The sequence below is a fragment of the Cryptomeria japonica genome, chromosome 6, assembly GCF_030272615.1.
Source record: "Cryptomeria japonica chromosome 6, Sugi_1.0, whole genome shotgun sequence".
NCBI classification, from domain to species: Eukaryota; Viridiplantae; Streptophyta; class Pinopsida; order Cupressales; family Cupressaceae; genus Cryptomeria; species Cryptomeria japonica.
The window spans coordinates 385,664,796-385,680,295 of record NC_081410.1 but is presented as its reverse complement, the minus strand read 5'-3'; the positions used below and the strand labels follow the sequence as shown (position 1 = coordinate 385,680,295).

Here is a 15,500-nt window from a genome sequence, read left to right as displayed (position 1 = left end):
CTTGTGAGCGATAAGGCTTTGTAAAGAAATCTGAGTTAGTGAGACTTCCAATAGAATTATCTACAAAGTTTATGGGTTGGCCAAATTAGTCTTGTCACTTTGAATATTTTTTATTTCTAAGATTCAGTGCTATGCAAGTCCACTCTGCAAAAAATATTATTTAATTTAAATTTAATTTCAAGTCAGACTAATAAAGGTACTGTTAACATAGTAAATTATTTATAACTTAGAGTTTGAAGTCATAGTAACAGTGAGGTAAAATGACGATGTTACATTGATATCGTTAGGCATTGTTTGATCTCCTCAGTATAGTTTCTGTACCTTGTCTTGCAGTTGGTTGCAGATTGTCAACAAATTTAAATTGATGGCTTCTCTGTGAAGTGTAGGAATTGTTTGGGCAGCATTATGTAACATTTGAATCCATCAAGGCTCAAAATTTCTTGTCTAGTGTAAAAGAAGGCTCCATGATGGCTCTAGTGTGCAATAACAATCAGCAAAGAATAGCAGTCAAATGTGATCAAGTGGAGGTCAAACAAGTTCAGTTCCTCTTTGCTGATGACACTTTTCCAATCACTGATGTCAATTGAAAGTGCTGATGTTAGCACGTAATTGCATAAAGTCTTCCACTCTTCTGCTGGTCCCCTGTTTCAGTTTCCTCATAGTTTATATCTTTGAATATGTTCATGAAATGGGGCAGGGACTTGTATTTCTATATTTATTGATTTACATTAGTTGTATGTTTAATTTCAAGACAAACTTGTGAAGGAGACAAAATATTAAAATTTTTTGGAAATGATAAATTTAGTTAGTATTTGTGCTGTGTTTATGCAATATTCATCCTATATGATGTCATAATAAGGATGTATGATGTCTTGAATCTTGATGATGTCTCTTGTTTTTCCCTAGTAACTTTTGTTTGGTTCTGATATCTTGTTTGGTGTTTGGTTAGAAACTGTACTTCCTGATTTTGTTTCTCTTAGAAAGGTTTGGGCCTGCCAAGGGCCCTAACAAACCTGTTGGGTGGCATAAAATTCCATCAAACTCACCAGTGAACCGCATTGCCATTTACTACTTCAAGGACTTGAATCATATTGTCAGGTATGTCTCAAAAGTAAATTATTGGAAGCGGCTTCCTTTACTTATTAGAAGAATTTATTAATGCTCTCAGTAGATAGTGCAAACTTTAACTCTTTTGGGGAATTGACAGATTACATTATCATTTCATTTGTTAAAGATCTGTTATTGGTCCATTAGACTATATTATTCCATTGGTTTTTTTGTTTTACTCTGAAATAGTTTTACTCCAATCAAGTGTAACCATTAATGGTAGAATAATGTTAAGGTTATATAGTTGTGTGAATTCTTCAGATTCAGTTAGGCAATTCCTTCACCTTGCATGGCTGGTTGATTATAATTCTACATTTATGCATAATTTTAATTTAGCGTATCTCAAGATTATTAAATTGAGCTAATATTTGGTGTTCCTATGGCTAGTCATGGTAATTTTCTGCTCTGTTTATGGTGTTCGTTTTTACCAATTGTGAATCTTTAAAGCTAATGAAAAATCGAATTTACTATTAGTTCTAACCAGATCTAATCAAAAGTATCTTCATCTGATGCAAAGAAGGGAAGCCTCTTTATGTTTACTAAAAGACAATGTGAGTATGGTGATAAAGGGCTTGCTTACCTTGATACCAGGGGTGGTGGTTATGCTCGTGAATAAATCTAGGATTTGTGTACATTCATAACAAAGTATAAACAACATAGATTTGATGATCCTAAATGATTAGTCAAATGTGTCTACAAGCTTGAGTGAAAACATATATTGTATATTGAAAAATGTGACATAATGTTGAAGCTTTTTCAGTCTAGTGATTGCGAGAGGGAAGATGTAATCATTTGTGTTCAGATTATCAAATGTGATCATAAGTTACACCAATAAATAGTTCCAAGGCAATTTAAAAAATCGTTTTGCCAAAGTAACAAAGTAAAACCATTCATGCCATTTAAAAATGGTTAGTTCCGATCCAGTTTTTATGAGTTTATTTTCTCTTTTCTTCATTACTGAGAGGAGGCTTGACTAATCGCCATATCATTTTCATATTTTGTGTCTCAAGTTTGGTTTTTCTACTATAGATATTGAGTAGTAGAGCAAAGATTGTCTAACATAAGTCTTTTTGGTTTGGAATCTCAGTGGATGAAAGAGTGAAAAGAAAGAATGAAATATGTTAAGCATCTGGAATTGTTTCAAATTCTTTTAAAGAAAGATAAGCCACAAACAGGTCGGTTGTTAGGAATGGATGTTGGTGAGCGATTTGTTGGCCTTGCTGTTTCAGATGCCTCAAATGAAATTGCATCACCTCATAGGTAGGAATATGCTTTAATAATTTGAATTTTTTATGGAAAATGCATTTTGGTATTGCTCTTTTTGATGCTAACTTATCTGTAATCTGGGTCTTTCTAATTACTTATCTTAAATGATATAAAAATTCATAAGTCTTCTATATGTATCTACTTGCTGCAGTTGGTAAGAATGATTAATAAATTTGGAATACAAGTATCAATGCATCAAGTGATATGCACAAATGTTCATAAAAGCTGAATTTTTTATCACTTCGCGTTTTTGGTAAGAAACATAATGTTTAAAATACCAGATGAAAATACAGAGGAAAGAAATCAGAGTAAGAAATAACTTTATTCAGTTTCCTTAGGAATTGATATTTATTATCTGCTAATAGCTGAATAATGGATGTTAACGGCTTATTGATTTCTAATAATATATGTTCTATTTTTTATTATTTCATCTTATCATTGACTTTTCTGGTAAGGATAAGTTTTTATATATTTATGAATCTTTGGAAGGGAGACACCATCTTAAACTGTAAGCTAATATATATTGGAACTGTAATTCTTCTAGGCTGATTTATTCAAGTGAGAAACCACAAAATTGATTTCTTGCTATGTAAGTGTTGATGTTGGAGGGTGTATGGGCTCTAAACTCTGATAGGTGGTCAATTTTTGGTTGGAGGTTAGGGATCATTGCTTGTTGTGCAATGTACCTGCTTGCACACAAGTTTTTCACCCAAGAATGAAAACTAATTTTTTTTTTTTATGTGTAATATGCACCCCTGATTTTTTTCTCAAAGTTTGCCAAGTAACTTAACAATAAACAGTGTTCCACCGGTGTTGGGGACGGGGGGATGCGGGGATGGGTGGACCAAGGGCCTAAGTTTGGGGACGGCGGGGGGACGACGGTGGAGGGGGGGGGGAGGGGGGGGGGCGCGTGGCGGGGTCGAGGTGCTGATATAGTTATACTGATACATATACATATAGTACTTGAAAAACTAGTTTTGAAAAGATGTATGATAGTATAACAGTATAAGAATTACATTTCAAATGAAACTATAGGAAATTTGAAATACTAAATCTAAATACCAAGATTTCTTCAATGCTAATTGCTAAATAAAATTCGACAAATGAAATTGTTAAATTGGAGATTTCTATTATATCAAAAACAGAAAATATGAATATCTGATGCCATTGCAAAGTCTATAAAGATGACTACATGATTCATCATTACAATGAGTAGCCAAATACAAATACCAATAGCAATAACATTACAAAAGAGCCAAAGACAAAATGCCAAAATGTAAATGACAAAACTCAAAATGTAGCGAATGGAGGCCTCTAATCATTTGCAAACTCCTCCTCATTGGAACTGCTGGACTCCTAAAGATCAAGATCCCTCAAACTCACACCAACCAGCCCTCCATCTGAAGTGGTAGGATCATCCTCAAAATAGGGTTACCCCCCAACCCCCAAAAATTTCACTTTTTTTTTAAATTTTAATTTTAATTTTTGCATTTGACGTGGGGTGACGGGAGACGTCTAGGCGTCTCCCCGCCCCTCGAGAAACGTCTCCGCGTCTCCCAGGGAGACGTGGGGCCGTCCGAGATGTGGGGACGTTCGAGATGTGGAGACGTCTCCCAAGGAGACTTGGGGACATCCCCATGTCTCTCCTTGGGAGACGAGGAGACGTTTCCTTGTCTCCGGCGGAGCTTCAGTGGCGGTGGAGGGACGACGGGAGACGTCGCGTCCCCGTCCCCCCGTCCCGGAAATGTCCCCGACTTTGAGACATGGCCCAAAAGTGGGGGAAACGCGTCCCCGTGGAACACTGGCAATAAATAACATCTATGTAAAAGGTAAATGCTGTAATAAAGATTATGTCATTTGAATCTTGCAAGTGGATTACATTAACTTTTCAATTGAAATGTCATTTGCAGGCATGTAGTCATTTCATATTATTGAAAATAGACATAAACAAGTACATGAAATACCTCATATAAGCATCATAAATAGCTTGTTAAGCATCTGAATCACTGCGTAGAAAGAAACAGGGCTATACCCTCAACTACAACTTGAAATCTCCAGCAATAAACTCCCAAACAAAGGAGTTAAGTCTCCAACTGATTTGTCACTCCCAGAAAACAGGTCTGAAATAACAATAGCAGCACTACCAATACTGAATTTAGCATCCCAACAAGATGGCTATGTATGAAACCCTCACAAACATAACCCATAGTATCCACAATGGAAAGTGGATCCGGATTTAACTGAAACCCTCACAAATTCTCATGGGAAGTGGTGATGCAGCATAGAAAAATTGTTTGAAGCAATACCTATAAGCATGGGATCAATGCACCAACTAGGGCATCAAGATTGTAGGTGTACAGGCTAGCTCGGAAAAAGAGTTTGACCAGCAACATAACCCTGCAAACATAAATCAAACACACCAAAAAACAATGCCATAAACACTGCAGAAAATTTACCATAAGTACGGGTCCAAATAGCCATTAAAACCCATGAAGATTTCATCATTTTGAGGACCTGAATCACCAAACCTTGAGAAACTCAATGTATTTCCTGAATGAAAATTTTAAATCCAGATAGGGTTGATCTCTCGCCACCGAAACCAGCAGATTGAAGAGGGTTTTCGTCCTCAGCTACACCCATAAAAAATTCTTCTATTCATTCCAACAATATTCTATAATGTTTGCAAAACTCTATTTGAATGAAATGAGAGCCAAAACTCCAATGTATAGAGTTTGGAGGGAATTAAGGCACTTTATTCAAATACGTTATTTTCCCTACAAAAGTTCTCAATATGTTTTTGAAACAACTTAAGTTTTATTTTCTTGTCTTTAGGGTCAACACTTAGCACTTTATTATTTAACACTAAAGCGAATAATTTAAAGTCACTTTGTAATTTTAGTGTAAATATTGATATAATATCCATCACCTTACGAAACTCACCAAGACATCGGAAATAGAATTGACCATGTCGTAACATAATTGAAGCTGAAAGATAATAACTGATGTCAACATGAGCATATTATAAATAGTAGTGTTCTTCGAGAACCAAAGAGAACAAACCTAGAAAAACCTAGAAAGATCAGCACCATGCAAGCATTTACTATAAATAGTAGTATTCTTTGAGGACTGTTGGTGTAAATAATTATTCATCTTGGATATTATTACACTTTACTTAAGTTTACTTAGGTACATGCATTTAATAGTAGTTTGGGTATGGGACACTTGGGTGTTTGTGCCACATTGGGATAGCGTGTGTAGGAAAATTTCCAACTTTTATGGTGTTGATCTTGTTACTACTCCATCATATCCACTTATTGTGGAGTGATAATTCCACCTTTGGTGGGTGATCCACTTCATGTGGAATATTATATTGTTTCTCCTACCTACCCACACCTATTTCCTACCTACCCTTGTTTCTTATTGAGCCACATGTCATATTTGTGTGCTCACATATCCATATGGCCTTGCCTATATAAGTAGGCTCATCTACATTGTTTGTATAAGCAATCAATCAACATCTTGTAATAATCCAGTTGATCACAGTTTGCATCTTGATAGAATATAGTTTATTCCTATCATATATTTTGTCTCTCTTATTTGTGCTTTCCATTGCCTCTAGATCTTGGCAAATTCTAACATGGTATTAGAGCCAGGTCCAGGCTAGGAGCCCCAAGCACACGAGAGGTGTGGCTTAAGGGGGGGTGTTGATGTTGGAAATAAGCCACACCCGGACCGACGATGGACTGGTCCAAGAGGGGCCAGTAGCTCAGTGGTAGAGCACTCCAGCAGCATATGGAAGGTCCTAGGTTCGAGTCCTAGTTGGTCCATGTCTCAACATGTACCTGCGGTGGTCCTGCAATGTACCTGCGGGCCCCTCGTGTGGGGGGGTTCAATAATTTTGTTTTTTATTTTTTTATAAATTTTTTTAATAAATGAAAAAAAAATTCACTCTTTCTTATTTTTTTAAATAATAAAAAAATAAACTTTTTTTTCTTTTTTAATAAATTTTTATTTAAGTTTTTTTTTTTTTTTCAATTTAAAAAAAAAAAAATGACTCACCTTTTTAAATTTTTTTCTTTATTTTTTAATAAAGTTTTTTTATGGGCATATAATAAACTGTTTTTCTTAGATTTTTAATCTTTTAAAAACACAAATATCATGGAATAAGTCAAATTGGGAACACTTTTTTTCTTATCACTTCATACATGTCTTGCAGTGCTTCCAACCGGCAGTCAAGGGGGGGGTTGATTTGCTCCTTTATATCTCTTGGCCACATCCCAATCAGAGGCGTCTTTTTCTACAGTATTCTATAGGGCTTCTTGGTGGCATCATTTTTATGTTTCCAGATTTGCACTATCATGTTGTATGCTCTTGCATGAGCAATGTTGTACTCGCACTATCATAAAGTGCCACACCTCTTTGTATCTTGTCATTGTTGACTATTTGATGTAATCCTCTTGTACACGTAGATTATGAATATCTTGTGAGACTTGGTGCATGGCTCCAGTTGAGACTTAGATTGTACACATTTGTGCATGGCTTCCGTGAGACTTGGATTGTACCAGTATTTTTGCCATTTACGAGTATCTAGTTGGTGCTCAAAGCAGGTTGTCTCCATGCCTGATCTTCATTTTGTTGCAGCGAGTGATTCATCGTTATCGACTTGGTACCTGGTTTTGTCACACTTTGACATTATTGGTGCAACATTGGCTCTCTTTCTTCCTTATGGGGAGGTATTTTGGTCATCATCATTGGACCATCTTTGCAGGAGATTCGACATTAAGAGCATTGTGTTCTTTCATCATCTCTCATTTGGGGGAGGGTTTTTTCCCATTGGGTTTTTCTCTCTTTCTCCGTTTATGGGAGATTGCATTTGCATTTGTACATGGGTACCTAACATGGCCATGTAGCCGGGACCCATCTTGCATTGCTTAGTTGCATTGTAGACTTTAGTGCATTCCCCTAAGTTGCACTTAAGGGGGGGTGTTGGTGTAAATAATTAATCATCTTGGATATTATTACACTTTACTTAAGTTTATTTAGGTACATGCATTTAATAGTAGTTTGGGTATGAGACACTTGGGTGTTTGTGCCACATTGGGATAGTGTGTGTAGGAGAATTTCCACCTTTTATGGTGTTGATCTTGTTACTGCTCTACCATATCCACTTATTGTAGAGTGATAATCCCAGCTTCGGTGGGTGATCCACCTCATGTGGAATATTATATTTTTTCTCCTACCTACCCACACCTGTTTCCTACCTACCCTTGTTTCTTATTGAGCCACATGTCATGTTTGTGTGCTCACATATCCTTATGGCCTTTGCCTATATAAGCAGGCTCATCTACATTGTTTGTACGGGCAATCAATCAACATCTTGTAATGATCCAGTTGATCACATTTTGTATCTTGATAGAATACAGTTTATTCCTATCATATATTTTGTCTCTCTTATTTGTGCTTTCCATTGCCTCTAGATCTTGGCTAATTCTCACAAGGACCAAAGAGAACTAACCCAAAAAAAACCGTGCCATGCAAGCTCTTACTATAAATAGCAATGTCCTCTAAGGATCAAAGAGAACAAGCCCAAGAAAACCTAGAAAGATAAGTGCCATGCAAGTACTTATTATTAATAGCCGTTTTCCCTAAGCATAGAGGAGAACAAACCTAGAAAAGCCCAGAAAGATTCACACTAGAAGAGCATTTACTATAAACAGAAACTGTCATTGAAATTGAAAACTGAGCTCACCAAGAACATTGGAACTCTTTTAGCGCATCTAGAAACCTATTGCGTAAAAATGGGGATATTACAATCCTTCTTCCCGAAAGATTGCTTGTCCTTAAGTAATGCCAGATAAAACTAATTGATCTTTGATAAAACTCAATGAGACTCTAGGATCCCAAATAAGTCTACAAGGTTAGTAGCTCTATCGGCTCAAAACATTGTATTGTTGGGTTCTTGCACAAGTGATATCTTGAAATCCTCCTGTAAGAAGAGCAACCAAATACCGTAAAATCTCAGTCAACTCCCTCGGAAATTGCTTTCCAAAATAAAAAATTTGTGGCACCATAAGAAGCTTGAGAAAGTCAATGCTAATTTCCTCATTGTCATCACCTTGCACTCTAGCATAATGGCTATCATTGAAAAGTAATATGCTGTCCCAACCATAAGTACAAGCTAAAAACAAGAAACGACCACTAGTTGATGCCTAAAGTCCCATCCAACACTGGACCTAGTTAGCTGCAACACTTGTTGCCTTCATGTGAAGCCAAAAGCTAACCTTGTCAAGAGGCTGAATGGTCTGAAAATTCTTAAGTCTGCAGCTATTCAAGTCTGATTTTTCAAGATACTATTGCCTAGAAAGAAGAACATTCTTTGCATTACCGAAAATTCTTGGCCAAAATAATATTTCTGATCATTGTTTTGGCTAAAAATGCCTACCAAAAAATTCTTTGTGCAGAGAATGCCAACTTGGGAAGATGTCTTCCTCAACTTTTAAAGGTAAGTCTTTTTCAGCAGAAAACTTACTTGATGTTGTGCATACTGATTTGTGTGGTCCTATGAAAACTAGAAGTATTCAGGGAGATAGGTATTTTATGATTCTTACTGATGACTGCTCAAGAATGATGTGGGTTACATTCTTGAAAGAAGGGTCTGAAGCATTTGGAAAGTTCAAAGCCTTCAGAGCATTAGTAGAGAAGGAAAGTGGCCAAATGATAAAGTGCCTAAGAATTGATCAAGGAGGTGAATTCACTTCTGATGAATTCAACAAGTACTGTGAAGAGAACGGCATCAAGAGGTAATTGTCTGCCCCTAGGACACCACAACAGAACGGCATAGTAGAAAGGAATAACAGGACTGTAGTTGAAGCGGTTAGAACAATATTGATCCAAGGAAAGGTTGCTCACACTTTTTGGAGAGAAGCGGTGAGTACTGCAGTCTATACTATGAACCGGGTACTCATCAAGAAAGGCAAAGATAAAACCCCTTATGAGTATTGGACCGGGAAGACTCCCACTGTGAGTTATTTTAAAGTATTTGGAAGTAAGTGCTATATCAAGAGAGGTGAGCATGTAAGCAAGTTTGATGCTAAAAGTGATGAAGGAATATTTTTGGGATATTCCACTAAGAGCAAAGCTCTCAAGTGCTACAAAAAAAGAACTCAAAAAATTGTTGAGAGCATCAATGTCAGGGTTGATGAATCCCCTGAGAAACCCGAGGAAACCAGCAGTGAGCAAGTGGAAGGTGAATCGGGTGTAGCTTTCTGGGAACCGGTTACAAAAGAATCAAGCAAAGATCTCAGTGTTCCTGTACCAGTAGAAGCTGCGGTAGGTGAAGAAGAAGATGGAGAAGAAGAAGAAGAGGAAAAGCAAGAAGAACCAGCTAGGGTCATTCCTAGATATGTGAAACTACATCATGATCCGAAGCAGATCATAGGAGATAAAGATGCAGGGATACTCACAAGAAGAAAGGTGACAGAGAACTCTTGCATGATCTCTGAATTGGAGCCTAAGACTATTAGAGAGGCACTTACAGATGAAGATTGGACTAAGGCAATGGAAGAGGAGCTAGATTAGATTGAGAAGAATGCAACATGGTCTTTGGTACCTAGACCTGAACACAAGATGTCATAGGTACCAAATGGGTCTTTAGAAATAAGCTGAACGAAGAAGGCACAGTTATAAGGAACAAGGCGGGACTTGTATGCAAGGGATACGCTCAGGAAGAAGGAGAAGACTATGAAGAAACCTTTGCCCCAGTGGCTAGACTGGAAGGTGTTTGAATGCTACTTGCATTTGCAACATTCAAGGGATTCAAGGTATATCAGATGGATGTGAAGTCTGCATTCTTGAATGGAATCCTTGAAGAGGAAATGTATATAGAGCAATCGGATGGGTTTGCCCTATCAAAAGATAGTAACATGATGTGTAGATTACACAAGGCCCTGTGTGGATTAAAACAAGTACCAAGGGCATGGTATGAACGATTACACTCTCACCTTGTGAAGATTGAATTTGAGAGAACAAATGAAGACAACAACATCTACCTGAAATCTGAAGGTGATCAGATTCTGATTTGTGAAGTGTTTGTAGATGACATAATCTTTGGAGGAGATGATGAAATGAGCCATGCATTTGCGGATGTGATGAAGAAAGAGTTTGAGATGTCTCTGATTGGAGAGAGAAAATTCTTCATTGGTCTACAGATTCCACAAATGAAAGAGGGTATCTTTGTTACCCAGTCCAAGTATGTCAAAGAGGTATTGAAGACTTTTGGCATGGAGGAGAGCAAACCGGTTGGTACACCGATGGTGATTGGCTGCAAATTGACTAAGGAAGATGATTCAACGTTGGTGAATGAGAAAGAGTACCGGTCAATGATCGGTAAGCTGCACTATGTGGTACACAGTAGATCGGATATTGCTCATGCAGTGGGCATAGTAGCTCATTTTCAGAAAGTCAAAGAGAATCCCACTTGGTAGTTGTCGAGCGAATTCTTAGATATCTGAAAGGAACAATTGACTATGGATTGTGGTATCCATATAATGGTGACTTTAATCTCAAAGTATATACCAAAGAAACGGGACTCGGACTCGGCTCGGACTCGGCAAGGCCGACTCGGACTCGGACTCGGGACTCGGCGTCAAACTCGGCTCCAGACTCGGCTAGACTCGGGATAGTGAAAAACTCAAGAAATTTAGAGATTTTTAAATATTTAAAACTTGTTTCAGACACCCTTTATTGAATACACCTTAAAGACACAATAACATCATCAAACTCGGCTCATTTGATTACATACACAAGTATACATCAATCACATAAGCATAAACGCAAATTGTAGCTGAAGAAAATAACAAACATAGATATATAAATATTGTCAAATGTATACAATATTACAAAACTCATGGAATAAAAAATCCATGTCATCATATGATCATCATCAAATGTTTCATACAAATACCAAAGGTAAATACAACTACAAGTCTATGGCTCAGAGGAGCCTGCACCCTCCGGCCCCGGCCCCCTGCGAAGGCGTCTAAGGTAGGTCCTGGATGATTCGACTGCCATAGCCGCTCCCCATGACACCATGCCAGGCTCACCAACATCAGGAACATTCGTGTCACTATTTGCCTCTGAATCTCCTGTCTGTGCTCGTGCTCTCCGCTCCTCCTCTGCCATGGCTACAGTCTCAACCTCTATATCTACCTGGTCGATCCAATCAGTGTTAGACTCGGAGGTTAAATTTTCTCTACTTCTATCGACGCAGTTTCTCCCATATTTTTCGACAGGGGTTTGGGGGCAACGCCCCCAAGGTGGGGTCAAGGGGCAGCGCCCCTTGCGCGCTCCCTGTCGCGATACAGGGCGAGGTCGAGGGGCAGCGCCCCACGAGGCCCAAAAAACTTATTACAAGTCTGAATTAGGGTTTCTTTGAGAGTCTTCCTTAGGGCCTGGTTTTGCTCTTGTTGCTAATTGGGTCTTGCTTGGTGAGTGAGTATCATTCTTGAAGGTCCAAGCTAGGTCAAGTTGGTGAGTGATAAAGTCTGGAATGTCATCCTGATCTTCAAATGCCCTGAAATTTGGCTAAGTCTGGAATATCCTGATCCTAAAATTTGACTAAGTCTGGAAAATTGAAGAATCCTCCAAAAACTAGATTTTGCAATATAACTCCTGGAGGCCCGAAACCACTCTCAAACATCCTGACAGTATATATGGAATATAACTTAAAGTATAAGAAAGAAGAAAGATATAAGGAAATGTCACTTATACTTAAATGTTATATTCCATAAAATAATCCTGACGGAGAGACCAAAATGTCAAATTTCGCCCTTCCAAAAAAACTTATTACTTTTAAAAAAAACTTTTTAAAATGTTTTTTTTTTTTGTCATTTTATTGACCCAACCAGTAGCCGAGTCTGGGGCTCAGGACTCGCCGAGTCTGGCGATTTTGAGCCAAACTCGCCAACTCGGCGAGTCTGGCGAGTTTACTCCCCAGACTCGGACGAGTCTGAGTCCGAGTCCCTAGGACTTGCTGAGCATGACTCGTACTCGGACTCGCCGAGTCTGGGCGAGTTCGGGCGAGTCCCGTTTCTCTGGTATATACTGATGCCGATTGGGCAGGTAATGTGGACGACCGGAAGAGCACAATCGGTGGAGCGTTCTTTCTTGGTGGAAGACTAGTCTCGTGGACGAGTAAGAAGCAGAGTTGTATTTCCCAGTCTACAGCTGAAGCAGAATATGTGGTAGCATTTATGAACTGCACTCAAGCAATTTGGATGAAACATGTATTGGAAGGTTTCAAAGTACCTGTATCTGAACCGGTGAATATATTTTGTGACAACACAAGTGCAATAAATATTTCCAAGAATTCGGTATTGCATGCTAGAACTAAGCACATTGAGCTTAAGTATCACTTCTTGAGAGAAAAGGTTCAGAATAAGGAGGTTGTACTAGAACATGTTTCCAGTAAGGAGCAACTAGCAAATATATTCACTAAGCCCTTACCGAAGACTACATTTACCTATTTGAGAGGTGAATTTGGGGTTCTACCCCTTCATGAAGTCAACTAAAGTTGTGTGCTCCACATCAGTCAGGTACTACAGTGTCAAATCTTTCAGGATTGATGTGTTGAAGGATGCTACTCCATAGGGGGAGTAGCATAGTGGAGAATGGAAGCTTGTGCCTCCACTTTGGCATTGTTGTCAAAGGGGGAGAAGATATCTGATGATGCAAATACACTGGTCTATGATGTTTACAGTTGCAATGCTACACTGAGTATTGCCATCAATGCCAAAGGGGGAGATTGTTGGCATATGATGAACCGACATGTTGATATGATGATAATGTATATTGTCATTGATGTCAATAAGTGCAAGTGAACCGGTATGCAGATTGGAAGAAGTTGGTGAACCGGTATGAAGAGATGCAGTGAACTGGTGTTGGGGTTTCACTGAGTGTGACTACCGGTTGGTAGTCTCAGCCCTAGGGTTTTTGGTTTGGCAATCTCGCTTGTGTGATGCAACCGATGACATCCTGTGATGAGTTAGCTAAGAGATGAGGATGAGATCGAGATGCCACGTCAGTTTTGTACGCGTGAAGGATTTCTTTGAGGATCTTGCATGTGAAGGTCAATTGCATTAAATGTCTACCTCGGGAATGATCATTCTTCTTAGCGGTATGAGAAGAGAGCGTGATGGGTTACTGATTCCCATGTGCGGTGAAGAATGGACGATGCAGATTGTCTTGTGATCTGTTTGAAATTGTATTGCTCTATGCAAAGTGTTTGGACGGTCAGGTTTGGATCGCTTGTATTGTAAACCTAAAATGCTTAGGGTTTAGGGTTTATGCTACCGACCTAATTGCTGTCTATAAGGTCGATGATGTTTGTTATTGTTTGTGTTGGCAAATGTTGTGTGTGTATCCGAGTGATGAGATAATTGCCAGACCAGTAAGAGGAAAACTGTAGAGTGTGATTGCAGAGTAGAGGAAATGAAAAGGATCTGCCTTGGCATGTAGTGTTGTTATCAGATCAGAGTTTTACCTGTTGTCTTCTAACCATTTCAACGGTTGGAAAATCCCTTTACTGGGTAGCTTTAACAGGCTTATTGTAAATCCTCTAACCAGGGGACTCAAGATCATTGAGTTCTTCAAATCCTCTAGCGGGGTAACCTTTAACAGGGTATATAGCCATCCCTTAACTGGGTGATCTTTAACAAGATCAGTTCCTAGCAGAACCTTGTTGTAAAGTCTTTAACCGGACTAGGCTCCTAACAGAGCGAGCTTCAAAAGAGTTCAAAATAGACTTGTGGGTATTCATCCCCATCATGGTTTTTCCCATTTGGGTTTCCCCGTGAAAAATCTGTGTGTCATGGGTTGTGCATTTTTCATGTGATGATTAAGTATTCTTTGTTTGAGTGATTATGCATGCAGAGCTAATGGTTATGGCATTGCTGATATAACACATGCATATGTTTATGGGTGAAGTAGTTATCAAGTATTAAATGTATTTGAAGTGTTCAGACTTACCGGTCTATGTTGTCTGAAATCTTACTGTGTTTAACCGGTATTGCCATGGTTATGTTCAGTGATGAAGACAACCGTTTAGTGTTGTTTTAGCTTGACAAGTTGTTGGAAAGTTTTTGTCTGTACTGATTCACCCCCCCCTCTCAATATCGATTAGGGTATTTGTTGTTCATCATTATTCATCATCCTCACAGAGTATGCCAAAGACTCCCTTGCCAACGAAATCCTAGAAGGGAGAATGCCAAATGATGAATACAAGGTACATGAAGGCATCATCCTATACAAGAACAGAGTATACCTACCTACTAATTCAAGGATGAAGGAGAAGATTTTGAGGGAGTACCATGATAATCCCCTAGCAGGACATCAAGGTTACTACAAAACGTATAAGCAGAGTCGTGAAAGATACTCATGGAAAGGACTTAAGAAAGATGTCCTCAAACATGTGCAAGAATGTATGACTTGCCAACAAAACAAGGTGGAACAAGGACACCCAACCGACCTCCTACAACCAGCCTTCATCCTATACAAGAACAGAGTATACCTACCTACTAATTCAAGGATGAAGGAGAAGATTTTGAGGGAGTACCATGATAATCCCCTAGCAGGACATCAAGGTTACTACAAAACGTATAAGCAGAGTCGTGAAAGATACTCATGGAAAGGACTTAAGAAAGATGTCCTCAAACATGTGCAAGAATGTATGACTTGCCAACAAAACAAGGTGGAACAAGGACACCCAACCGACCTCCTACAACCACTACCCATTCCGAACTAGAAGTGGGAAAGTATCTCCATGGATTTTATAACTGGACTACCAAAGGTGCAGGGTAAGGATTGTATTTATGTCATAGTAGATAGACTTACAAAACATGCTCACTTCTTTGCCATCTCTACCAACTATAGTGCAGTTCAAATAGCAAAAGTGTTCTTTAAAGAAGGTTTTAGACTTCATGGTTTGCCAAGGAATATAGTTAGTGACAAGGACAGCCGATTTCTTAGCCAATTTTGGCAAGAATTTTTCAGATTGGCAAGCACCGAACTTACACCTAGTACCAGCTATCACCCACAAACGGATGGTCAAACTGAGATTGCCAATAAATGGA

General features: G+C 38.6%; 1 protein-coding gene across 5 annotated transcripts in view; it reads left to right on the top strand.

The window, feature by feature from the left end:
* The window catches only part of LOC131067372 (uncharacterized), a 177,591-nt gene that overhangs the window by 22,925 nt on the left and 139,166 nt on the right, over positions 1-15,500 (top strand). For 4 of the 5 annotated variants that reach the window (XM_058002342.2, XM_058002338.2, XM_058002340.2 and 1 more), the window contains 2 exons: positions 950-1,098; positions 2,195-2,367. In XM_058002342.2, the coding sequence (XP_057858325.1) occupies positions 2,219-2,367 (149 nt within the window). In that variant the 5' untranslated portion in view covers positions 950-1,098; positions 2,195-2,218. The remainder of the gene's footprint in view (positions 1-949; positions 1,099-2,194; positions 2,368-15,500) is intronic. The other variant, XM_058002341.2, reaches the window with a different exon arrangement.